Raw genomic sequence first — 26025 nt, 5'->3', positions numbered from 1 at the left:
GTGATCTGCCCACCTTGGCCTCCCAAAGTGCTCGGATTACAGGCGTGAGCCACTGCACCCAGCCTGACTGCAAAAGAATTTAAAACTTAGGCTGGGCATGGTGGCTCATGCCTATAATCCCAGCACTTTGGGAGGCCAAGGCGGGTGGATCACAAAGTCAAGAGATCAAGGCCATCCTGGTCTACAAGGTGAAACCCTGTCTCTACTAAAAATATAAAAAATTAGCTGGGCATGGTGGTGCACACCTGTAGTTCCAGCTACTCGGGAGGCTGAGGCAGGAGAATTGCTTGAACCCAGAAGGTGGAGGTTGCAGTGAGCCGAGATCGTGCCATTGCACTCCAGTCTGGGTAACAACAGCAAAACTCCATCTCAAAAAAAAAAAAAAAAAAAGAATTTAAAACTTTTGTGTCATAAATTATAACATCAAGAAAGTAAAAAGACAATCCAGAGAATGGGAGAAAATATTTATAAATCATATGTGTGATGAGTCTAATATTACAACATATATAAAGAGCACTTATAAGTCAATAAAATGAAGACAAACCAATTTAAAAAGGGCAACCAGTTTGGAACCAGTTATAACCAGTCTGGAAAACAGTTTAGTAGTTCCTCAAAAGGTTAAACATAATTACCATATATATGCCCTAGCAATTCCACTCCTTGGTATGTACTCAAGAAAAATAGTAACATAGGTTCACAGAAAAATTTGTATATAAGTGTTATGGCAGCATTATTCATAAAAGTCAAAAAGTATTAATAGAAACAATTTAAGGCCATGAATGGATTAACAAAATATGGAATAGCCATACAATGAAATATTATGCAACAAAAAAAAGAAATGAAGCACAGAATGAAGAGTAATTTAAACTAATTTCTCCCATTATTTAGCTGATGACAATACTGAGTTCAAAATGAGGCCCCAAAATTACTAAAAAGTCCAACTGATGCTCTGTTTTCAAAAAACAATTTGACCAAATACAAGTTACTATGGTCTGACTGTTTGTGTCCCCCCATCCCCTAAATTCATATGATAAAACTTAATCCCCAATGTGGAATAGTATGAAGAGGTGGGGCATTTAAGAGATGACTAGGTCATGAGGGCTCCACCCTCCTGAATGGGGTCAGTGCTATTATTAAAAAGACCCAAGGAAGTTTATCCCTTTTGCCATGTGAGGGCACAGAGAAGATGCTATCTTCAAGGAACTAACCCTCACCAGGCACTGAATCTGCTGGCGCCTTGATCTTGGACTTCCCAGGCTCCAGAATTGTGATCAATACATTTCTGTTGTTCACCAATTGCCCAGACTAAGGTATTTTGTTATAGTAGCCCAAATGGACTAAGAAATAAGCCATGAAAATTAAAACAGTTATGATGTTATATTTTTATAAATATACTACTTTAAAGTTTCACATACCAACAATACAAAAGTCAGTATATAGCAATGGTTCTCAAGAAGGGGCAATTAGGGCCCCCAGAGGACACCTGGCAATGTCTGGAGACATTTCAGTCACAACTAAACATCCTAAAATGCACAGAATTGTCCCCACGACAAATAATTATACAACCTGAATGTCAATAGTGCCACTACTGAGAAACCTTGGCACATTTAAACTACTAGAGAGCATACCATTTCTCCTTTCTCAGGATCAGTCTTAGGTTAATGCTTAGCCTCTACCAGTACTAAGCTTCTAATGTTAATACTTAGCCTCTACTAATACTAATTACTAAGATAATTCAGAATTTGAGTGAATGGATTTTTCTTATCAGATTACAAAATACATATGAAAATATATTAAATAAAAACATACATGTTAAAAATAAGCAATTACATATTAGACTTACATGGATAAAGAAAGCACTTACTGTAAAAATGTTCTAAATTCTGAAGCTTCAACATTCTCCACAGCAACAGGCTCATGATTTGTTAAACTATTTGATGTTTGTCCAACAGTATGAAAATAGAAGTCAGGAACCCTTGTTAAAAGGACTGCTTTGTGTGCTTTGAACAAAGTACAACCCACAGAGAAGGTAACATCTGTATGAAATTCTTCCCTTAGAAGCCTATAAATTAAAAGGAATCATAATTTAATTAGTGATGCTAAGAAACAAACACATATTTTTATAAAGTAGGTTTAAAATAACACATAAGCTAAAAAATAGAGGCAACATAAAGTTAATACAAAAATGAGCTTGTTCTCAGTTCATTCTGAAGAACATTGTTTAATATTGGCTTAGAGCCTAATTTTCTAATATTCATAGTGAAAACAAAGATAATTTCACCAAAAGAGTAAGACTACTGTTTCAAAATATTTTTTCTTATGAATTCCCTCTGATAATAAAAATATTATTTTCTGCTACTTATGCTGATTTTCCTTTAGATGTACTACCTTTTTAGATTTTTAAAATGCAAAGATTAAATGGTCATTAATTATTGAAAAGAATTAATTTTTATTTTACTTAAATTGAAGCCAAAAAAAAGTAAACAGCCAATGACAGCAACAGACCACATATATCAGTAGAAAATTCAGATTAGAAGCTGGTACTTTGTTCTGGCTAATGTTAATTACCAAGTCTGAAATGCAGGCATGGCTGTCCAGTCTCCCACTCGAACAAATAGAATTGTGCTCTAATCTATCATTAAAATGATGGATTCATGAGGTAAACCCTTTCAAATCCCTTTGCTGATGTACATAGTTATTGTAAAGCCTACTGATTACATGTATACGTGAGTGACAGAACAGAAATCAACATCATAATAGAAAATGTCTATTTTGATGTTGTAGAAATGTCTATTTTGAGGCAAAAAATATGTAATCTTTTGCCTCTTCACAGTAACTATATATTTTACTCTCTAAATATTAAATAATACATATCACTATAGCAATATCATCAGCAAGGTATGCATTCTCAGAGGACTTCTCTATTACAGGATATATAAAATTGGCCATCATATCAGTCTACTACAGGAGGTACAAGTAACGGATAAAGATATCCACTACTGTGAAAGCTTGGAAAGTTGCCAATGACACTCATGATCCCTCAAGACCAGGCTAATGGCTCCTTCCTCTAATGCCATCACACTCAGTATATATCTCTATTATAGAATTTTTGTCATTGCATCATTATTATTTTTATGTATCTTTCTTCCTACTAGACAATGAACTCCCCAAGGGCAAAAACTGTATCTTCAGTATACAGCGAGAGTTCAATGTCTGATATTGAATGATCCCATTTTACCATAGACAAAACAAATGCTTCAGAGCATAAAAGCTTTCAGAATCTTGAAAATAATAGGCAAACAGATGCATCTTAATTTGGTCAATATTTTCAATAAATTATTTTCATAAGTAATTTTTAAAGTTACGCAAAAATGGCTGGGCATGGTGGCTCACGCCTGTAATCTCAGCACTTTGGGAGGCCAAGGTGGGTGGATCATCTAGGGTCAGGAGTTCAAGATCAGCCATGGTAAAATCCTGTCTTATTAAAAAAAAAAAAGTTACACAAAAATATGTTGGAATCTCAAACTTTAATTGAAATACAAACTGTACGAATACTCAATTTTTTCCTTCCTCCCACCTTCCTTCCCCCCATCTCCCACCCCTCAAGTGAATAAGGAAATACTGCAGCTGGTAGCCATATAACCGTCAGGAGGGAATCCACCTTGTTGCTAATAGATGCCCATGAGTACTTGCTAAATGGAAAAAAAAAAAGGTTATAAAATTGTTGGCCAGGTGCAGTGGCTCATGCCTGTAATCCTAGCACTTACAGAGGCCAAGGCAGGCTAATCAAGAGGTCAGGAACTCAAGACCAGCCTGACCAACATGGTGAAACCCCATCTCTACTAAAAATACAAAAATTAGTCAGGTGCGGTGGCATGTGCCTGTAGTCCCAGCTACTCAGGAGGCCAAAGCAGGAGAATCGCTTGAACCTGGGAGGTGGAGGCTGCAGTGAGCCAAGATCACACAACTGCACTCCAGTCTGGGCAACAGAGTGAGATTCCATCTCAAAAAAAAAAAAAAATTGTTAATACGAAAATACAGTGCTTTTTATTTGATAAAATCACTTTTATCATTTCAAGTATATTTTTTATGTTACAAATCTGAAAATCTGACTTAGATTGGAATACACATTAAGGAGTTTACTGGCTCATCAAATAGTAAAGTCCAGAGGAAGGACAGATTGGAGCAAAGGCTCAATGATGCCAAGGCCCAGCTTCTTTCCATCTCATATCTTTGCCAACTACTGTATTCACCTACTTAGTCCATTTTGTGCTGCTGTAACAGAATACCACAGAACAGATAATTTATAATGAACAGACATTTATTGCTTCACAGTTCTGGAGGCTGGGAAGTCCAACATCAAGGTGCTGGCATCTGTAAGGGCCTTCTTGCTAAGTCATCACATGGTAGAAGGATACAGGATGAAAGGAAGCAAGAAGGAGCCAAACTAATCCTTTTATAACATTATCAATCCCACCCATGAGGGAGCTTACAGTATAGTAGGGAAGCCAGGTCTGAAAATTAAAGTGTGTGATATATTCAACAGCGTAAGTTTTGTTCAGGGACAGACAAAAGAGGAGACCTCACAGAATAAGAGATAAAGAACTTAACTGTACCCTTCAGTGAAAGAGGAGTCACAAAATTGTGTGTGCTGAACCTCTCTTAGTCTCAGTAGGGAAGGCACCAGGTTCAAGAGGCTAAAGAAGGAACCCAGAGCCAGCAAATGAGACATGGGCTTTTTGTTAGGGGCTTACATACAGGAGACAGAGTCCAGTGGTGGCAGGCTAGGCAAGATATCCACCTTACCTACAGTCCAGTGGTGGTGGACTGGGCAGGAAAACGGCAATCCCTTGCAAAACAGCATAGCAGTTTATACAGCATTTTCACTTAACAGCCTTTCCTTAATGTCCTCCACCTGGCAACCTTTGTACAACCCAAACTCAGGGCTTCAATCCCCTTTACGGCCTGTGTTCCACAGAATGGGCCCAGAGGCTCACGTGGTCCTCACAGACAAGTAACGAATCTCCGAGACAGCCATCCCAGATTTCCTAGCTAGTAACACATGCAGGTACATCCACCATACAGGGTCATTCTAAGGGTATGCCTACATTATTGCTATCACATGTGTTTGCTCTACAACTGCTTTGAAACACTGGCAAATTTATTTTTCAAAATATAAAAATTTGTGTAGAAGAGGAGTTAGATGAAAATGAGAATGAAGATGAGAAAACTACCACAGATGAATGAAGCCAGGAGAGAATCAATGGTGATAAAGAGGGGATGAACTTAAAATATATTTAGGTAATAAAATTCGCAGGAGTTGGTAAAATCGGCAGGGAAGGGAATAACTTGGATCTCTCTCATGTTTGGATAACCGGTTGCTAGTGATAATACCAGTCTGCTAATTCAACTTCCCTCCTCTACTCCAGACATATTTCCAATTGGTTCCTAGATACAGCTTCCTGGACATTCATTACACCCCTTCCTTTCGGCAATATCAGGCTTGTTCGGGGTGGCACGGCAGTAGGCTATACGCTTCCCTTTCAAACGTCCTAAGATTTGGGGCCATTTTCAATGCTTCCCTTTCCCTGTTCCCTAGCATGTTATCAGTCACCAAGCCTATTGTTCCATTTCCACTGCCATTATGTATTCCCGGACTATTATAAAATCTCCCAGCTGGTCTCCTTGTTTCCAATTTCTCTTTCCTTATATTCAAGATCCAAATATGTTAATTTTCCCTATTTTAAAAAGACTAATGGTTCTCCACTGCTTCTAGAATATATCACAAACATTTCACTGGAGAAAGAAAGCCCATGATCTAGTTTTAGTCTACCCATTCAGCCTCACCTACTGTCACTGATTGCCTGCCGTACTCACAGTCTCCTTCCAAATAAAGCTACCAAATTCATTTATTATTCATATGTGGCCCTGGTTTGTACCACATGCCCCTGCATCCTAATCACATCTGAATGGACAATGAACTGAACCAAGGTTAGTCACTGGCCAGTGTAGGAGTTAATAAAGCAGGAGAACTTGAGCAGAGATGTTCTATAATAAACAAGAACCAACTGATGGCACTGAAGAGCATTCCTAAGCAAATCTATGGTAGAAAAAGAAATGGATAAGGAGAGAAGCAGAGATGAAGGTACAAAGTTACTGGAAGATCAGTTTGCATAGCTACTGTAGAGGAGGCAGACTGCTTGGGTTATATTCTGGTTATATGACCCTGGACAAGTCATTTGAAAGTCCTTGGAGCCAGATTGCCAATATTCTTATTCTGACCCATCACCTTTTTTTTTTTGAGACAGAGTCTTGCTCTCTCCCAGACTGGAGGGCAGTGGCTCCATCTCAGCTCACTGCAATCTCCACCTCCCAGGTTGAAACAATTCTCCTGCCTCAGCCTCCCAAGCAGCTGGCACTACAGGTGCCACCATCATTTCTTTTTTAACATTCAGTTTCTTCATCTGTTAAATGAGAATGGTATCAAGACTTACCTCACAGGATTCATGAGAGAAATAAGTAAAACATTTCATGTAAGCCCAGTGTATATAGCAAATAGTAGGATAATAATAAATATTATTTTTTGTTTTTTTACAACTGCCCCGAATAACAGTCCATTTGCCAATATGGTCTTATTGTATGACTATTATCATATCCCAAACAACTTTCCAGTTCTACATCAAGCTGGTTTTTTCAGTACTGAAACTCTTTCCCGCTTTTCGTCACTTCTCTACATATCGTATCACTTCAGGTAACCTAGGAACATCTCTGTTCCTTACCATTTGGAAGAGTCTGACATGACTTGCTTTCTCAAAATAAATCAAGCTCTTTCAAATTTCTGTGCTTCTGCAAAAGTCATTCCCCTCTAGATATCCTTACTTCTCCCTTCTCAATCTTTGCCTAATCAATTCTTAATCAATCCCTAAGAGCTCACTCAAAAGTCACCCTTTAAAGTCTTCCCCAACTCACCCCACCACAACTATCACTTATTTAACCATTACCTCTCTCCCTAAAGTGTAAGCACAAACAGCAAAGCCATGTTTTATTAACCTTTATTACTTAGGACCTAGTACAGGAATAGGTACATGGTTGGTGCTAAATACTTTGTATTTGTAGAATAAATAAATGATATTGCTATGCTTGGAGAAGATAAACTTAGTATAACATTTAAGGTGGTTGGGTGAGCAATTTTTGGTGTGTGTGTGTGTGTGTTTTTTAAATCCTACTACACCTATAAGAATTTGGGAGTTCAGAGTCCTAGCCTCAGTTGTAACTAAGACGAAAATAAATTGTTCACTAGCAATACTTTTAACCTCATTTTCTATTAGATGTGTTACCTTCATGACACGTTAAGGCTCACAAAGCAAGGAGAAGAATAAAGCCACTGAAAAAGGGAACATCTCATCCTTAGAGATTAGCCCTAGAAATGTTAACAACTTTAGAATTATATTTCCCATCTTTTTCATCAGTCCCTCCCTGGTAGAGACAAAGTACTTCCCCAGGAGATAGGCCCAAATTAAAGGAAATTTTTACTTTAATAAATTCTGTTTATAGCTACCAGAGCCTTAAGTACGGGTGACTTTTTGACAGAAAGCACTTTGAAATGTACAATGCTGGTCGAGCACAGCAGCTCATGCCTGTAATCACAGCACTTTGGGAGGCCAAGGGCAGATCACTTGAAGTCAGGAGTTCATGACCAGCCTGGCCGACATGGTGAAACCCCATCTCTACTAAAAATACAAAAATTAGCCGGGCGTGGTGGCACACATCTATAGTCCAAACTACTCCTCGGGAGGCTAAGGCAGAAGAATCACTTGAACCCGGAAGGTGGAAGCTGCAGTGAGCCAAGACCACACCACTGCACTTCAGCATGAGCAACAAAGCGAGACTCACCAAAAAAAAAAAAAAAGGTAGATTGGTGCACAACGTTATTATTAGTAATTATGTTTACTTTAGTGGTTCTCATAGAGTCACCCTAGCCAGCACTATTAGCATCACCTGAAGTCTTGTTAGAAATGGAAATTTTCAGTCCCAACTCAGACCAACTGAATCAGTAAGTATGGTCTGGGACTCAGTAAACCTGTGTTTTAACAAGCCCTCCAGGTAATTCTAATGCATGCTAAAATTTAAGAATCCATGTTTTGCCAGAAATGTAAATTCGCTAGGTCATATTTCTAAGCTTCATTTTCTTTGTAAGCTGACATGACTTTAGCTGGATTCCCAATCACCCGAGTGGGATATCCGTGAGACTTACAAAGTTTAAACGTCGGAACAACCCTCCATTTGCTGGGGTTCTCTCTCCACCTAGGAGCTGAGAGTTGCTGGGAGCTATAGAGAGCTCTAGGTGGAGAGAGGAAGCCAGGTCGCAATCAGGAAGTATTTCTATAGAAGCGTTTCTGGTAAATTATTTAAAGAGAGCTCAGAAGAGACCTCCACGACTATAGTATTGTTATTTCCTCATTTCAAATAATCATTTTCTAATTTTATTGTTTTTCTTAAAATTGTATAAGCTATTTAAAAAATTATGTAAGTTTCAGAACCTGGATCCACCCCGACCTTAGTGATTTGAAACAACCAAGCTTGCCTGTGTTAAGATATTTCTAGAAAACTGGTGCTGCACATAACTAAGCCTTTAATTTTTGTTTTCCCTTTCAATCTGGTAGATGGTGTCGAGGTGCTCGGGACTGGTCATACAAGGCGAGTGAAGTCACTTTTGGAATAGTGGGGAGAATGACGAACCTTCCGCAGTCGCCTGAGGCGAAGACAACAAGTGCGGTGCGATGGGGAGGCAGAGCCGAAAGAAGCCAAAGCTTCCCGGCGGAGGTGGGCGATTTAGGAACTGAAGCAGCCAGAGTTCCCGCCTCCTCCTACCTGAGCAAATCCTGGCTGAGCTGCTCCGACACCATCGCCTTCAGCCGGCGCCGCTCACACTGCCCCTTTCTCTGCAACCCCTTACTGCAAACTTCAGTGGACCCCAGAAGTACCGTGCGGGCCGCGCTGCCTTCCCCACGGCCAGCCATTTCTCACATAGGTACAGCGCCCGGCAGGCAGAGGACTTAACCTCGCTTGCCCCGCCCAGGAGGAAGAAAGGGGCGTTTCCAACCGTACGCCCGGCTCCTACCAAAATCCTACCCCTAGGGTAAAAGGTTGACGCCTCTCTTCTGTTTGTAGACGGCGTCCCAGAGCAGCCGAACTACCGTAGGGAGCGTCGGAAGCGCAGGACCAGGGCGGCTAGTGACGCGAACGGCTTGCGCAGGCGTACTAGCTCTGTTTACTTCTGCCTGCGGGCACCCGGCCTCCGGAGGCCAGGCACGGACCATCCCGCGGGGTAAACCAATCCTCAGGCTCCTTATCCCCTCCCCTCTTCTTTCCCTTCGAGTTGGTGTTGACCATTCATTTCAATGTTTTAGTGAGGCGCGAGTTCAAATCAGCACATGCAGCCTTTGTATGCTGTGTCTTCCTGACATGTCTACACTTCTTTCCAACGAAAGACTGGGCGAGTCCCACCCCCTCACCTGGCTTCTTATACTCAGGGGTAAATGTTTGGGGCAAGAAAAATTGGCGATGGGACGGGTAGGTGAAGACATTTATAAACTGCCAGTCAGAACAATCCTGAGTCCAATGTAAGAGGTACTTACAGCATCTAGCAGGTCCCATCCCCTTCTTATCCACGGAGTGGCGCATATAAGCTTTTGGACTTGATCGGAGAAAGCTCACATTAATAGACAGGGCTTTGTATATAAAGCCCTAACATTTATGACCAAAAAGGGAAAACTACGTAAGGGGTAAAGTCTTTGAGCAGTGAAGTGGTGGATGGATGAACTACAGAATTCTATTTTGTCCCGAAGAAAGCAGCAAGAGTGATTATCATTTAAGTTTTTGGTCTTTATTGTTTGATTACTACCTCCAAAGGAAGAAAACTCAGTACCTAGCTAAATAGTACTTGCTTCAGGCCGGGCAAGTCCCATCTATTTGGGAAGTAGAGGCGGAATGATGGCTTGAGCCCAGGAGGTCGAGACTGCAGGGAGCCGTGATTGCACCACTGCACTCCAATACAGCACAGCAGACTCTGTGTTAAAATAAATAAATAAATAATCCACAAACCCTACGCACAAGGTGAAGAATAGTAATTACTTGGTAAATATATGGCCAGGTTGCAGTGGCTCACACGTATAATCCCAGCACTTTGGGAGGCCAAGACAGGAGGATCACCTGAGTCCAGGAATTCAAGACCAGACTGGGCAACATAAGGAGACCTTGTCTCTACCAAAAAAAAAGAAAGGAAAATACATGGACTTTGTATTTGTACCATAAGATTGGCCAAGAGGTAGCCATAATGCCTCCTCTCAAATATTCAGACATCTTAATTCTGAAAAATTTAATTGGATAATTGATTTTTAAAAATTAATTCCTAAATGCTTGGATGAATAATTGATTCTTAATTATTCCTGTAGAAAAGAGGGGTGTCAAGATAATATAATACTGGCTTATATTTGAATCCTTATTATGTGATAAATGCTACTCTATTTGCTCTGTGTGTATTAACTCAGTCCTTACAACAACCATTTAGCTAGGTACTGTCTTCAGACCTAATTTACAAATGAGGAAGCTGAGGCATGCAAAGGATAGGTAACTTGGCCAAGGTCACACAATGTCATATATCACACTATAATACATGGTGGGTTATATCAAAATAATGGTATATTATAACCCAGGCAGTATTTATCTTTTGACTGGCAAATTTAGTCCATTTGCCTACTCTCAGTAGGAATATAAATCGGTACAGCCATTATGGAAAACAGTATGGAGGTTCCTCAAAAAATTAAAAATAGAGCTATGATATGATCCTGCAAACCCTCTTCTGGGTATATACCCAAAGGAAATGAAATTAGCACCTCAGAGAGATATCTGCACTTTCATGTTTTTTGCAGCATTATTCACAATAGTCAAGATATAGAAACAACCTAAGTGTGCATAGGATGGATGAATGGATGACATTGTGTATGTGCAATGGAATATTATTTATCCTTAAAAGAGAAGATCCTGCCATTTGTGACGACATGGATGAACCTGGAGGACATTACATTAAGTAAAATAAGCCAGGCACAGAAAGACAAATACTGCGTACTCTCACATGTAGGCTCTTTTAAAAAAGTAGAGGACATAAACAGTAGAAAGGTGTTTAGGGGAGATGTAGGTCAAAGGGTACAAAGTTGCATTTATGAAGGATGAATAAGTATAAAGATCTAATGTACAGCATGAGGACTATAGGTAATAATATTTATTGTATACTAGAAATTTGCTAAGAGAGTAGATTTTAGGTACTCATAAAAAAACGATGTGGGGTGAGGGGGAAAAAGGTAACTGTGTGATGATGACATGTGCTTCACTATATAATTTCACTATGTATGTCAAAACATTATGTTGTATACTAAATATCTATAGGTTTAAAAAAAAAATCAGAAAACCACCCAGGCAGTCTAGCACCAGACTCCCTTCAAAGTCCTGCCAGATTTCTACCAGGCCTTTTTTTTTTTTTTTTTCTTTCTTCAGATGGAGTTTTGCTCTTGTTACCCAGGGTGGAGTGCAATGGCTCGATCTTGGCTCACCGCAACCTCTGCCTCCTGGGTTCAAGCAATTCTCCTGCCTCAGCCTCCCAAGTTGCTGGGACTACAGGCGCACGCCACCATGGCCAGCTAATTTTTGTATTTTTAGTAGAGACGATGTTTCTTTCTTTTTTTTTTTTTTTAAGTATGTGGCACCTCCCCTCCTCACTCTTCCTCCTGATCCAGCCATGTAAGATGTGCCTGCTTTCCCTTTGCCTTCTGCCATGATTGAAAGTTTCCTGAGGCCTCCCTAGAAGCCAAGCAGATGCCAGCATCATGCTTCTTTTTTTTTCCCCCCAAAGTGCTGGGATTACAGGCGTGAGCCGCCGAGCCCAACCTAAGTTTTGTTTTCGTTTTCTTTTTATTTTTATTTTTTTGTTAGGAGAGAAGGAAAGAAAAAAAAAAGGAGTGAAGGAGAGGAAGAAAGGAAGAAAAAGAGGGAGAGAGAACGGGAATGTTACTTTATTCTAAAAATGGGTATTAATAATGGCTGATCAATATTTCATTTAAATCTATGAGTAGGTGTGATGTGGTATTGCAAGAATGTATATTTTGTGTATTTTAAGTGGAGAGCTCTATAAATATTTATTAAGTTTACTTGTTCTGGATCTGAGTTCAAGTCCTGGATATCCTTATTAATTTTCTGTCTCGTTGAGTCTAAATCTCTTTATAGGTCTTATGTATCTGGGTGTTAGGATCATTAGCTCTTATTGTTGCATTGATCCTTTTACCATTATATCTTTGTTACTTTAAAATCTATTTTATCAGATGCGAGAATTGCAACTCCTGCTTTTTATTTATTTATTTATTTTTGCTCTCCATTTGGTTGGTAAATCTTTCTCCATCCCTTTGTTTTGAGTCTGTGTATCTTTGCATGTGAAATGGCTCTGGATGCAGCATACTGTTGGGTTTTGGCTGTATCTTTTGATTGGGGGATTTAGTCGATTTAAATTTAGGATTACTGCCATTTGATGTTAACTGGCTGTTTTATCCATTCGTTGATGTAAATTCTTCTTTATGTTGATGCTCTTTACTTTTTGGTATATTTTTAGAAAGGCTAATACTGGTTGTTCCTTTCTATGTGTAATGCTTCTTTCAGAAGCTCTTGTAAAGCAGGCCTGGTGGTAATAAAATCTCTAAGTACTTGCTTGTTCATAAAAGATTTTATTTTTCCTTCAGTTGTGAAGCTTAATTTGGCTGGATATGAAATTCTGGGCTGAAAGTTCTGTTCTTTAAGGATGTTGAATATCGGCCCCCACTCTATTCTGGCTTGTAGGGTTTCTGCTGAGAGATCTACTGTGAGTCTGATAGGCTTCCCATTGTGGGTAACCCGACCTTTCTCTCTGGCTGCCCTTAGTATTTTCTCCTTTGTTTCAACCCTGGTGAATCTAACAATTATGTGCCTTGGGGTTGCTCTTCTTGAGGAATATCTCTGTGGTGGTCTCTGTATTACCTGGGATTGAATATTGTCCTGCTTTGCTAGGTTGGGAAAGTTTTCCTGAATAATATCCTGAAGAGTATTTTCCAGCTTGAATTCCTTCTCTCCGTTGTATTCAGGTACACCTATCAAACGTAAATTTGGTCTTTTCACATAGTCCCACATTTCTTGGAGACTTTGCTCATTCCTTTTTATCCTTTTTTCTCTATTCTTGTCTTCTCATTTTATTTCATTAAGTTGGTCGGTCAGAACGGGAACCAGTCCCGTTTACTCTGCACCAAGAGCTGCCGCACCAAGGCGCCGGCAGAACTGCTGCACCAGCCACAAGAGTCACGCTGGCGACCTGTGGGGCTCCTCCACTGGGAATCTTCTGGTCCATGAGCGACAAAAATTCGTCTGAAAGTGTGGCATCCTCTCGTTCTCTGCGCTTTCACTGGGAGCTACAATCCCGAGATGTTAGTGATCAGCCATCTTGGATTGTTCTCAAGACGATGGTTCACCTTGTTGACCAGGATGGTCTCGATCTCTTGACCTCGTGATCCACCCGCCTCGGCCTCCCAAAGTGCTGGGATTATAGGCGTGTGCCACTGCGCCCGCCCCTCTACCAGTCCTCTTTATCACTTGATAAAGTAACAACTAGGCTACTCTCTAGTTGGAAATGGGTGACAAGATGATTTCTGCTTCATGTTTATCTTAAAACCACTTAAGTTAGGCTGGGTGCGGTGGCTCATGCCTGTAATCCCAGCACATTAGAAGGCCGAGGGGGGAAGATAACTTGAGGTCAGGAGTTGGAGACCAGCCTGGCCAATATGGTAAAACCCTGTCTCTACTAAAAATACCAAAATTAGCCAGGCGTGGTGGTGCATGCCTTTGGTTCCAGCTGCTCAGGAGGCTGACGCAGGAGAATCACTTGAACCTGGGAGGCGAAGGTTGCAGTGAGCTGAGATCATACTACTGCACTCCAGGCTGGGTGACAGAGCGAGATTCCGTCTCAAAAAAAAAAAATTTAAAAGAAGAAACTTAAGGTAACTTAGGCGGCTATGTGAAATGATTAAAAAATAAGTAAGTACTCCCTTAAAAAACAAAACATGGCGGGGCATAGTAGCTCACACCTGTAATTCTAACATTGGGAGGCTGAGGTGGGAGGATTGCTTGAGGGCAGGAGTTCGAGGCTGCAGTAAGTTATGATCACATTGCAGCATTGCACTGCATAGCCTGGGCAATAGAACAAGACTGTCTCTAAAAATGAAAAAAAAAGAAAAAAAATCTTTTCGTTGATGGTTCACATTCTACCATTAGAGAATACTTAAAGCATTATTTTTATTTTAATTCATCTCAGTAGTCATTTATCCCTAATGTCAGTGAGGTTTTCAGATGTTCTTCCTGACAGAATTTTTGATCAGGAGGAAAAGAGTGTAAGAACCTAGCAGTGGGAGCTGTGAAGGTTAACATGGCTAAACTTGTAATTTTTTTTTTTTTTTCTGAGACGGAGTTTTGCTCTTGCTGCCCAGGGTGGAGTGAAATGACGCGATCTTGGCTCACCACAACCTCCACCTCCCGGGTTCAAGCAATTCTTCTAGGCAACAGAGGGGGACTCCAGGCAACAGAGGGAGTTTGGGCAGGGTCTGGGCAACAAAGGGAGACTCCATCTCAATAAATTTTAAAAAAGAAAAGAAAAGCTTTTCAGAGAGAGAGACAGACAGACAGACAGACAGACGGAAGTCTTGTCATCTTGTCCAGGCTGGCCTTGACCTCCTGGCTGGGCTGAAGTGATCTTCCTGCCTCAGCCTCCTGAGTAGCTGGAACTGTAGGCATGTGCCACAGTTAAAACCACTTAAGTTAGGCTGGGTGTGGTGGCTCATGCCTGTAATCCCAGCACATTGGAAGGCTGAGGGGGCAGATCACTTGAGGTCAGGTATTCGAGACCAGCCTGGCCATTATGGTTTTGTTTTTGTTTTAAGAACTGTATATAAAAATTCACTGGCCACAGTGGTTCAAACCTGTAATCCAAGCACTTTGGGAGGCTGAGGTGGGAGTATCTCCTGAGGTCCAGAGTTTGAGACCTGCCTGGCCAACATGGTGAAACCCTGTCTCTACTAAAAATACAAAATTAGCCGGTGATGGTGGTGCAGCCCTGTAATCCCAGCTACTTGGGGGACCTAGGCAGGAGAATTGCTTGAACCTGGGAGGTAGAGGTTGCAGTGAGTCTATATTGAGCCACTGTACTCCAGCCTGGGTGACAAGAGTGAAACTCTGACTCAAAAAAAAAAAAGGAGAACTGTATTTAAAAATTCGATGGATAAGACAGCTAAATATAAAAAGTGAAACTACATACCACTAGAAACAAAGTGGGTAAATTCCTTTATTATCTTGGAAAAAAGAACAAATGTGTATATGTATATGTGTGTATTCCACATATTCCTTATACTCAGATCACCCCTTCTTAAACATAAGGTGACATGCATACGATATTTACTATTCTGCATCTTGTTTTCCTCATTTAACAGTATCATAGAGGTTATGCCATACAAATGCAGATCTTTGTCATTTCTTTTTATGGCAGCAATTCCACTACATTTCACTAAACTAAGCATTTTTATTAACATTTTTTTGACAAACTGATAGTAAAACATATGCTACCTAACAATAACTTTGTCCCTTTATGTATGAGTCAAAGATAAATATCATTCAGATTTTTATCTGAACAACAAATTCAAAGACTCCTTAAGAAATAAGAAATGAAATACCATGGTCGCTAATGTAAACAGACTAAATATAAAAGCTGTGTGTGTGTGTGTGTGTGTGTGTGTGTGTGTGTGTGTGTGTAGATTTAAAAAAATCAATGTTTTGATCAATGTAACTAATCTGAGTTTACAAGAACTCATTGCTTTAAATAATATTTCAATCACATATAACAGATTAAGATATGTTTAGGGGAAAACAGCCTCAGAAGGAAGTATTAAAAAAAAAGGTATCTTAATCATTACCTTTAATCAAACTAACTTTTTCCCCAACCCATAAAGACTTCATGTCTCTAAATGGTTCCTAAATCATGAAAGACAACTTGAAAAATTTTAAATACATCTCAAGATATTAGATGCTTATGCACTCTATGTGGGTCCAACTTTTACTGCCCAGAGTTTCTTGTCATGGTAGTGTAACGTTATGAAAGTCTGGTTGCCAGATCTTTTTGTTTTTATTTGTAACAGAACAGAATTATGTTAACTTCATCTAAGTTATTTGCCAATGGTAATAGAATGATATATATGCTTTATTAATGAAAATAGTACTTCTGCAAATTTTTTTGTAAGAATTCCATAAATACCAAGGAAAAGAAAACACTCAAGGGGTTTGGGAAAGAAACCCTTTTATTTTTATTTTAAATCTTTATAAGTTTAATTTATTCCCAAACTTTCTAAGTTCTTCCAGAGTTCTGGCCTTCATAATATTTCCTGATTTTTCTTCTTGAGCTCTGCACTGCCTCAAAACCTATCCAAATGATCTAATTCTGTGTTACCTATATTTACTATAAAGAACAATATATAATCAACATTATATCACTAGAATGATGAAGCTTTTCATAAATTAGTTTTTTAAAAAAACTACAAAAGAATTAAGCTATTTTATTTAACATGTAATAGGTAGTCATAAAGCAAGTTCATATGTTTAGTTTTCTGATATCCTAATGTAATTCCATAAACCGCTTTTTTTTTTTGAGACAGAGTCTCACTTTGTCACCCAGGGTAGAGTGCAGTGGTGCGATCTCAGCTTACTGCAACCTCCACCTCCTGGGTTCAAGTGATTCTCCTGTCTCAGCCTCCTGAGTAGCAGGGACTACAGGCCCGTGCCACCACGGCCTGTAGTCCAGCTAATTTTTTGTATTTTTAGTAGAAATGGGATTTCACTGTGTTAGCCAGGATGGTCTCAATCTCCTGACCTCGTGATCCGCCCACCTAAGCTTCCCAAAGTGCTGGGATTACAAGTGTGGACCACCACACCCGGCCTCCACAAACCTTTTATGTTTACAATTTTATATAGTTTTCCATCAGGGAGGCAAGATATATATAATTTCTGTTCATATTTAACTAAAGGTTTTAAGAGGGTTTAGTCTCTAAATCAGTAACAATTTAGTCATAACACCATACAAACACATTTAAATATTCAGGAAAGAGATTTTTAAGATTATTGCTTAGTCTTATAAAATGGTGAATTTTAACCAAATTGATACCTCTGTATTCTTTCCTTTTTTTTTTTTTTTTTTTTTTTTTGAGATGGAGTATCACTCTTGTTACCCAGACTAGAGTACAATGGTGCAATCTCAGCTCACCGCAGCCTCTGCCTCCTGGGTTCAAGCAATTCTCCTGCCTCAGCTTCCCAAGTAGCTGGGATTACAGGCACATGCCACCATGCCCAGCTAATTTCTGTATTTTTAGTAGAGACAGGGTTTCACCTTGTTGACCAGGATGGTCTCGATCTCTTGACCTCGTGATCCACCTGCCTCGGCCTCCCAAAGTGCTGGGATTACAGGCGTGAGCCACTGTGCCCGGCCGGCATATATTTTCTATGCTCTTACAGGATACTGCTTGGCAAGTAATGTAAGTTTTGACATAATTTAAAAATTCAAGTAGTTGTAAACAAATTCTAATTTGTTAAACAATTCATACATTCCCCTTTACTTCGCTACCTCAGAATTAATCCTCCTTAAAAAAGTAATCATCCCACATAGAAAAACCTGCAGAGTTTCATCTCTTCCTTAAATATTTTCAAGTTATGTAAGAACACAAATCCATGAAAAAACTTATTAAAATTTGATATTTCATTCTGCTTTACTAATTATGGAATAATAGACATAAAAAAACATGTTCCTTAATATTTCTCTGCTTAACAGAAATAGAAATACTGCAGTGGTTATGCGCTATTTTGCAGTCTCTTCAAGTACAGAACACAGCTATGGTTCCTACCAGTAAGGAGAAATTCATAATCAATCTTACATAAGACAAAAGAAAGATGAGAGGTACAAAAAGACAAACTGACTTTGACTTTTAAGGACCTAATGTTAACCCTGAAATGCAGATTCAGTAACACAACAACAGAACAAAAGATTACAGCAGCAAGCCGCCACCTCACACAGTGTTAAGAATTCTGAAATATGTAATAGCCTTCCTCCCATCTCCCACTCAGTTTGTTGTGTCATCTTTTTGTTTTTCCTCCTTTTTTGCTGCAGGAACTTCAAGACTTGCCGACTGCATCGGTTCAGCTTTTCTCACTGTGATCTCAATCTTTGTTGCAGTCATAGATACATAACTTCGATTTACATCAATCACACCCCATAATTTCACATTTTGATCAAATTCTTTCTCTCCTTCAAATACAATTGTGCACATTTAACAATGTGCTGTTTACTTCTACTCGACTAAGTTCTGGAAGTGAATTTTTAGTGTATATTGAAATGGTAACTTCACCTCCAGTCTGATGCCAGTCGTGGCTACGTGGAACTTTTTTTCCAGCATCCTTTTTAGTCCACATGTGTTTCCCAGTTGACAGCCCTTTTGGGTATTAAAATCAGAAGTTTGGGGCCAGGCGCGGTGGCTCAAGCCTGTAATCCCAGTACTTTGGGAGGCCGAGGCGGGTGGATCACGAGGTCAGGAGGTCAAGACCATCCTGGTCAACATGGTGGAACCCCGTCTCTACTAAAAATACAAAATATTAGCTGGGCATGGTGGCGCATGCCTGTAATTCCAGCTACTCAGGAGGCTGAGGCAGGAGAATTGCCTGAACCCAGGAGGCGGAGGTTGCAGTGAGCCGAGATCACGCCATTGCACTCCAGCCTGGGTAACAAGAGCGAAACTCCATCTCAAAATAAATAAATAAATAAAACAAAATCAGAAGTTTTTCTTCTACAACAGCTCCAGTATTTCATCCCCTCATGGAAAATAGGTACTCCAGAATGATACACACAAACTTCTTTTAGACTCTCTAGGCCCCGATATGTCTTTGAACAGCCTTCATTCTTACGTGAGGTCCCAATCTTAATTTCATCTTTGTCTTCTTTATTATTATCTTCTTCATTCCCTAATGATGGTTTAAGTTTATTAAGTGCTTGTTTTAGGTAGGCAGATATTTTTAATTCCAAATTTGTCATTGGTTCATCTGGGCTTGGCCTTTTTATTGCTTCTACTGGCTTAGGGGCTTGAATGATGTGTTCCTGAAATTTGGGTTTCAATTCAGATCTTTCTTCTCAGTAGTCTTGACTTCAGATTTGACTGGCTCAAGTGGCTTCTCACTGTCATATCTACCTTTTGTACAATATATGATGCTTAAGAAATCAGAAAAATTGGGCCGGGTGCGGTGGCTCATGCCTGTAATCCTAGCACTTTGGGAGGCCGAGGTGGGTGGATCACCTGAGGCCAGGAGTTCAAGACCAGCCTGGCCATTATGGTGAAACCCCATCTTTAAAAAATAATAATTAAATAAATAAATAAAAAATAAATCAGAAAAATCATTTGTTCTTCACTTACAGCAAGACCAAACCTTTAATGCGTCATGAAAAACTGGAACACCTGGGTGGTATGTGGAAGCATCATTGGAATTGGTCTCAGGATTGAAGCACTGACCACAGTCCCAGCTGTAGCACAGCAAAGCCATTTTCTTTTCCCACTGTCAGAAGCAAGGCCCAAACACTGGGAACAGAAAGAGGATGCATTAGCCACTCCCGTGTTGCCAGCACCGGTGTGTCAACTGCTATTTTAGTTTCTTCTTTGAGTGGCTATTTATATCCTTTGCCCATTTTGCTTTTGATCTTTTCTCTATTTTTAGATGTTGGAGATATTAGTGTTGTCTGTGATATAATTTGCAAATATATTTTTCCATTTGTCATTTGTCTTCCAACTTGGCTTGGCTTTTAGTGTTTTGTTTTGTTTGCCTTGATGTTTTTGTTTTATGTAGTCAAATTTATTCTTTCTTTTTGTTCATTGTTTCTGGACTTTGAGTCATAGGTAGAAAGATTATTCCAACTTTCAGATTGTAAAAGAATTCTTACGCTTTTCCCTAATAATGTGTGATTTCACTTTTTATACTTAGCTGTTTAATTCATTTGGAATTTATCTTGTTACATGGTATAAAGAAAATATCTAATTTTATATTTTATTTTTTCCAAGTGGCCATCTAGTTATCCCAATACTATTTATTAAAAGTCAGCTTTTGGGCTGCACAGTCATAAAACTGAGGAGGCAGAGCCAAGACGGTCAGGACTGCTCGCTAACTCTATGAACAGGTTTAAGTTTTTGAAACTGAAGTAGGTCTACACAGTAGGAACTCATGTCTTTCCTTGTAAGTAAACCAGAGCAAATCAGGACCAAGGAGGTGATCTCAGAGTCGATAGCATCCTTTTCTAATCAGGAAATCATGAGTAGCTTTCTGCCAGAGGGATGGTGTTATGAACTGCTCACTGGGGTAGGCAAAGGATTTGAGGACCTGACAACTTTGAATCTAGCAAGGTACAAACTAATGGGAGAGTATATGACTGCAAGATTAACCTGGAAGCTTGTTCCAGTGCGATGGTAGCATTATTGCAGGGCAAGCTGCATATCTCTAGACTCTTCAAACATCCCAATATTGTGCCATATCGAGCCAACTTTATTGCAGACAATGACAATGAGCTGTGGGTTGTCACATCATTAATGGCGTATGGTTCTGCAAAGGATCTCATCTGTACACACTTTATGGATGGCATGAATGAGCTGGCAATCACTTACATCCTGCAGGGGTGCTGAAGGCCCTCGACTACATCCACCACATCGGATATGTACACAGGAGTGTCAAAACGAGCCACATCCTCATCTCTGTGGATGGGAAGGTCTACCTGTCTGGTTTGTGCAGCAACCTCAGCATGATAAGCCACCAGCAGTGGCAGTGAGTGGTCCACGACTTTCCCGAGTACAGTGTCAAGGTTCTGCTGTGGCTCGGCCCTGAGGTCCCCAGAAGAATCTCCAGGGTTATGATGCCAAGGCTGACATCTACAGTGTGGGAATCACAGTGTGTGAACTGGCCAATGGCCACGTCCCCTTTTAAGAATATGCCTACTACCCAGATGCTGCAGAGAAATTGAATGGCACAGTGCCCTGCCTGTTGGATACCAGCACCATCTTCTCCAAGGAGCTGACCATGAGCCCTTCATGCTCAGTGGCCAACTCAGGCCTGAATGAAAGCCTGACCACCAGCAACCCCTGGCCTCCAATGGCAACTCGCCTACTCACCCTTACCACCGAACCTTCTCCCACTTCCACCACTTTGTGGAGCAGTGCCTTCAGTGCAACCCAGATGCCTGGCAGAACACCAGCACCCTCCTGAACCACTCTTTTTCAAGCAGATCAAGCGACGTGCCTCAGAGGCTTTGCCTGAATTGCTTTGTCCTGTCACCCCCATCACCAGTTTTGAAGGCAGCCAGTCTCAGGACTGCAGTGGAATCTTTGGCTGAGTAACAAACCTGGAAGAGCTAGAGGTGGACGATTGGGAGTTCTGAGCCTCTGCAAACTGTGCGCACTCTCCAGCCAGGAACACAGAGGCCTCCCAGAGGCCCTACCTGAGGGCTGGCCACAGTCCCACCTTCCTGGGCAGATTGAGTAGAAAGGACATTCTTTCAGGAAAGTTGGCTGCTGACTGATTGGGAAAGAAAATCCTGGAAAGACACTTCTTCACTGCTCCAAGGCTTTTGAATCTCAACAACCAGGGATCAGGAGGGTCTGAAGCCGACATCCCCAGTCCTGTGAGCTCAGGTGACCTTCGCAGAAGGAAGAGATGCTATTCTGGCCCTGGAAGCTGAATTCCAAGACCAGGGTTTGACTCATTTACCCTGAGGACCACCACCTCTTCCCAATGCTTGCAACCAGCCTCATTCTATTTAACTTTGCTCTCAGATATTATAGGTCAGTGAAGGTCAAGTAGTAAGCTGCCTGCCTCCCTTCCCCTACACCTCTCCCTCATAATTGCAGAGAAGGGTATTTCAGTCTTTTTAAACACAGACTAAGTCTGAGACTGTCCATCCTTATTGCTATTCTGGCTTGGGCGTTGACACCTAAATCTTTCCCACGGTTTATGTGTGTGCCTCATTCCTTTCCGACCAAGAACCCATCTTAGCACCTCCTGCCAGGTGCCCTGGTGCTTTCTCCAAGGGCCATCAGTGTCTTGCCTAGCTTGAGGGCTTAAGTTTTCATGCTGTGTTAGTTTTGTTGTCAGAACAAATTAAAATTTCCAGAGACAAAAAAAGGGTCAACTTTTCTCCTTCTTACTTTAAATGCCACTTTTATAATATGCTAAATTGTGTGTCCGTTAGTTCTATTTCTGGACTTTCTATTCTATCACATTGTTCAGGCCATCTATTCATGTGCCAATATCACAGATTTAATTACAGAGGCTTCATATACATTGCTTTAAAAAATATATTATTGGCTGGTACAGTGGCTCACATCTGTAATCCTAACATTTTGGAAGACCAAGGCAGGTGGACCACTTGAGTCCAGGAGTTTGAGACCAGCCTGGGCAATCTGGCAAAATCCGGACATTATAAAAAAAATTAGCCCTGGGTTGTGGTGCACACCTGTGGTCCTGGTTACTCAGGAGGCTGAAGCAGGAGGATCTTGAGCCCAGGAGGTGGATGTTGCAGTGAGCTGAGATCACACCACTGCAAACCAGCCTGGATGACAAAGCAAGATCCTGTCTCAAAAAAAAAAAAAAAAAAAAAAAAATGCTGAATGTTCTTTGCCCAAGGGTGAGGATGCAGTAATTTTTTGCCTTAGAATTGGTCAACTGTTAATCTGTTCAATGTCCTCTCAGTGCTGACAGCAGCAAATACAACTGAGAAAGCTGAGAATTCTGCACAAACCTTGCATACTGTTTCCGGACTCTTCCCTGCATGTATGTAATGGTTAAAAGCATAGTCTTTAGAATTATGATATTGAATCCAATTTAAGTTGTTTATTAGTTGTGTGACCTAGCCTACTGGTCTAATATAAGTCTGTTGAGCTCTAGTTTATTGAGCTGATCATGAAGCTCTCCAAGCCTCAATTTCCCTATAATGGAGATAAGAGTATCTCATGTGGTGTTTAGAAAAACTAAATGAGATAATCCATGTAAAATCCTGCTATGGTTTGTATTATTAGCTTATCACTTATCATCACAAGTAGTTTTGAAGGTTACTCTCTAGAGTTTTACCTTTCCCCTCAGCAATGTCTTCCATTCTAAGAGGCAATGTCATTTTGCTGTTAGTGTTTGTTTCCTCCCAGCAGTTGAGTGTTACTAGCTCCAATGGATGTGGTGGGTTTTCCAAGGTGATAGTGATGATGAGCACTGAAGGTCTTCATATATAGCAAAGACCTTGTGGCTTTGTCTTCATGTATAGCAAAGACCTTGTGACTTTGATTTCTTCCTGCCATCAAATTTAAGAATAGGCAGCCATTTGGAAACACCATTTTGAAAAAGGGATTACAGAATCAGAATAGCACCATATTGCAATTCCCAATGAGCTAAGTGGTGAGCAGCAATAGCTGCAAAAATCACAAAAAGAAAAAGGCAATATATGCTTTTTTATGAAGAACACACTACATGTATGATCTTGCCAAATGAATCAAACCTGAATTTGATCATGCCTCTGGATTCCAATCTGCAAAAAATAAAAAAGGCAGAAGGATATGCTGATTTGTACCATAAATATGCAGTTGGCAAAATGCAGACTATGGGAAATTCCACAGATCAAACAGCCTAGGTTCTGCAATAGAAAAAGTATAATCAAAAGAAAGGGATGGAGGGGAAATCTGTAGATTTAAAAAGGCCTAAAAATGTATATTTCATTGGCTACAATGTAGGGGGAAAAAAATCCAATGTCAAAAATGGGCATGAATAAACTATAGGATCTAGGAATAGCATCTATTATTAGTCAGAGTTTTCTGTTTCTCTGGATATATATACATATATATATCCAATTGGTTATATTTCTCTGGAGAACTCTGTGTGTTTGTGTTGTGTGTGTGTGTGTGTGTCTGTGTGTGTATATATATATGTATGTATGTATATGTATATATATACACACACACACACAGACACACACATATGGGGTAGGGGGGCAGGATTTAAGAAACCGGCTTACACAATTGTAAGCCCTACATCACCCATGGATACCCTGTGTTCAGTGGCGACAAAGGAATGAGAAAAAGACAGATTAAGAGAGATAGTGGGACCAGGGAGCCACCACTCATTACTTTGGAGGAGACAGTGAAGGCCCTGAGCTATGATCATCCACACTATTTATTAGTTACAATCACTTGAATCTATAGGGTAGGGGTGGAGTGATGGTGGAGTGAATCAGTGAGCTGGAACTGGTGTCATTCTAAGGACTGATAACAGTGGCGGTTTGGGAGTTTCACAAAACAAGAACATGTGGTTATCTTTAGTCTATTTTCTATGTGCTGCTGAAGGAACTAAGGCCTTACAAGGAGCCTACACGTCTGGCTACATCACAGTGCTACGAAGGGGTTTTATGTCTTTGAGCACAATGTTTATGGTAACAGAGCTTAGGTCACCCCGCACCAGAACACGAGGCATGAAGAGGCCTCCTGCAGCCTAATGCAGTTGTTGTTCCTTGTTATGTGTTACACACATAACCAATTTATGTAGGCACTCTGTAAGTCCTTTCTCCTCTGCTGCTTTTCCCAACCTGGCAACCTCAAAATCTGCAGGTAGGCCTGCAGACTGGAGACCCAGGGAAGAATTGCACTTTAAGTCTACAGGCAGTTTGCTGTCAGAATTCCCTCCTCTTCAGGGTAGGTCAGTCTTTTTCTATTAAGGCCTTAACTGATTGGATGAGGCCCACCTACATTATGAAGGGCAATCAGCTTTACCCACAGTTTACTGATTTAAATGTTAATATCATATAAACACTCTCATCACAGAAACATCTTGAATAACCCGTGACCAAATATCTGGGTACCATAGCCTAGCCAAGTTGACACATAAAATTAAGCATCACAGTATCAAAACGTGCACATTTAAGTGATTATAAAGTAAAGAAATATAGGAAGTGAAGCTATCCAAGTCAGGAAAGGAGCTTAATTTTGAGAGGAAGAGGGAGTTTGTAATTATGACAGGGGTATAGAAAAACTTGTAAGGTGGCTGGACTAGTTTTATTTCTCAATCTGAGTGTTGGTTGCAAGAGTGTTCATCTTAAAACAGATTATATTTAGAATATGTAATATAGATATTTATAATATAAAATAATTATTATTAACTATAGATTTCCTTGATGTGTTTTTTCTGTATTTGTATTTAAAGTTTCAAAAAATTAAATGTTAAGTGTCAAAGAGGGTTTAAACAAAGCTATGTCAAACCTTTTTTTTTTTTTGAGAGAAAGAGAGTCTTGCTTTGTGGCCCAGGCTGGAGTGCAGTGGTGTTATCTCAGCTCACTGCAACCTGGGCCTCCCTAGCTCAAGCAATCCTCCCACCTCAGCCTCCTGAGGAGCTGGGACTGTGGGCCTGCACCATCATGCCCAGCTAAACATTTGAAGTTAAAATGTAGAGAGTATAATAATGACCGTGATTTTTTGTATAGCTCACTATCTAATGAGAAACAACCTTAAAAGCGTTCTACAATGTTTAAGTAGCACTACCACTGTTTGAATAAAGATATTGCTTGGTAACTACTTTTGAGTGAAAGTTCTTACTTAAAAGAATAATATTCAATACATTCACTTAAAAAGTCATTGTACTGAATTATATATATGCATTTATTGTCATGGGAATATTGCACTGGATGGGTATTATGAAAAATCACGGGCTGGGCGCGGTGGCTGACACCTATAATCCCAGCACTTTGGGAGACTGAGGCAGGTGGATCACAAGGTCAAGAGATCGAGACCATCCTGGTCAACAAGGTGAAATCCCCTCTCTATTAAAAATACAAAAATTAGCTGAGCATGGTGGTGCGCGCCTGTA

At 40.2% G+C, this 26025-nt stretch overlaps 1 protein-coding gene and 2 pseudogenes across 10 annotated transcripts in view; 1 reads left to right on the top strand and 2 right to left on the bottom strand.

Annotated features, from left to right (window-relative positions):
• Positions 1-9245, bottom strand: part of BTBD8 (BTB domain containing 8) — a 99705-nt gene extending 90460 nt beyond the window's left edge. For 3 of the 10 annotated variants that reach the window (XM_078332420.1, XM_078332429.1, XM_078332421.1), the window contains exon 1: positions 8872-9029. In XM_078332420.1, the coding sequence (XP_078188546.1) occupies positions 8872-9020 (149 nt within the window). In that variant the 5' untranslated portion in view covers positions 9021-9029. Of the gene's footprint in view, positions 1-1864; positions 2063-8739; positions 9030-9121 lie in introns of those variants that run through there. The other 7 variants (XM_078332423.1, XM_078332427.1, XM_078332426.1 and 4 more) reach the window with 4 other exon arrangements.
• An 8976-nt stretch (positions 9246-18221) lies between these two features.
• LOC128928219 (cysteine and histidine-rich domain-containing protein 1-like) lies at positions 18222-19689 on the bottom strand (annotated as a pseudogene).
• A 672-nt stretch (positions 19690-20361) lies between these two features.
• LOC144577172 (STE20-related kinase adapter protein alpha pseudogene) lies at positions 20362-21524 on the top strand (annotated as a pseudogene).
• The last annotated feature ends 4501 nt before the right edge of the window (positions 21525-26025 follow it).

The sequence above is a fragment of the Callithrix jacchus genome, chromosome 7 (genome assembly GCF_049354715.1).
Source record: "Callithrix jacchus isolate 240 chromosome 7, calJac240_pri, whole genome shotgun sequence".
Taxonomy (NCBI): domain Eukaryota; kingdom Metazoa; phylum Chordata; class Mammalia; order Primates; family Cebidae; genus Callithrix; species Callithrix jacchus.
The sequence above is the reverse complement of the archived record's forward strand: the minus strand, read 5'-3'. Positions and strand labels throughout refer to the sequence as shown.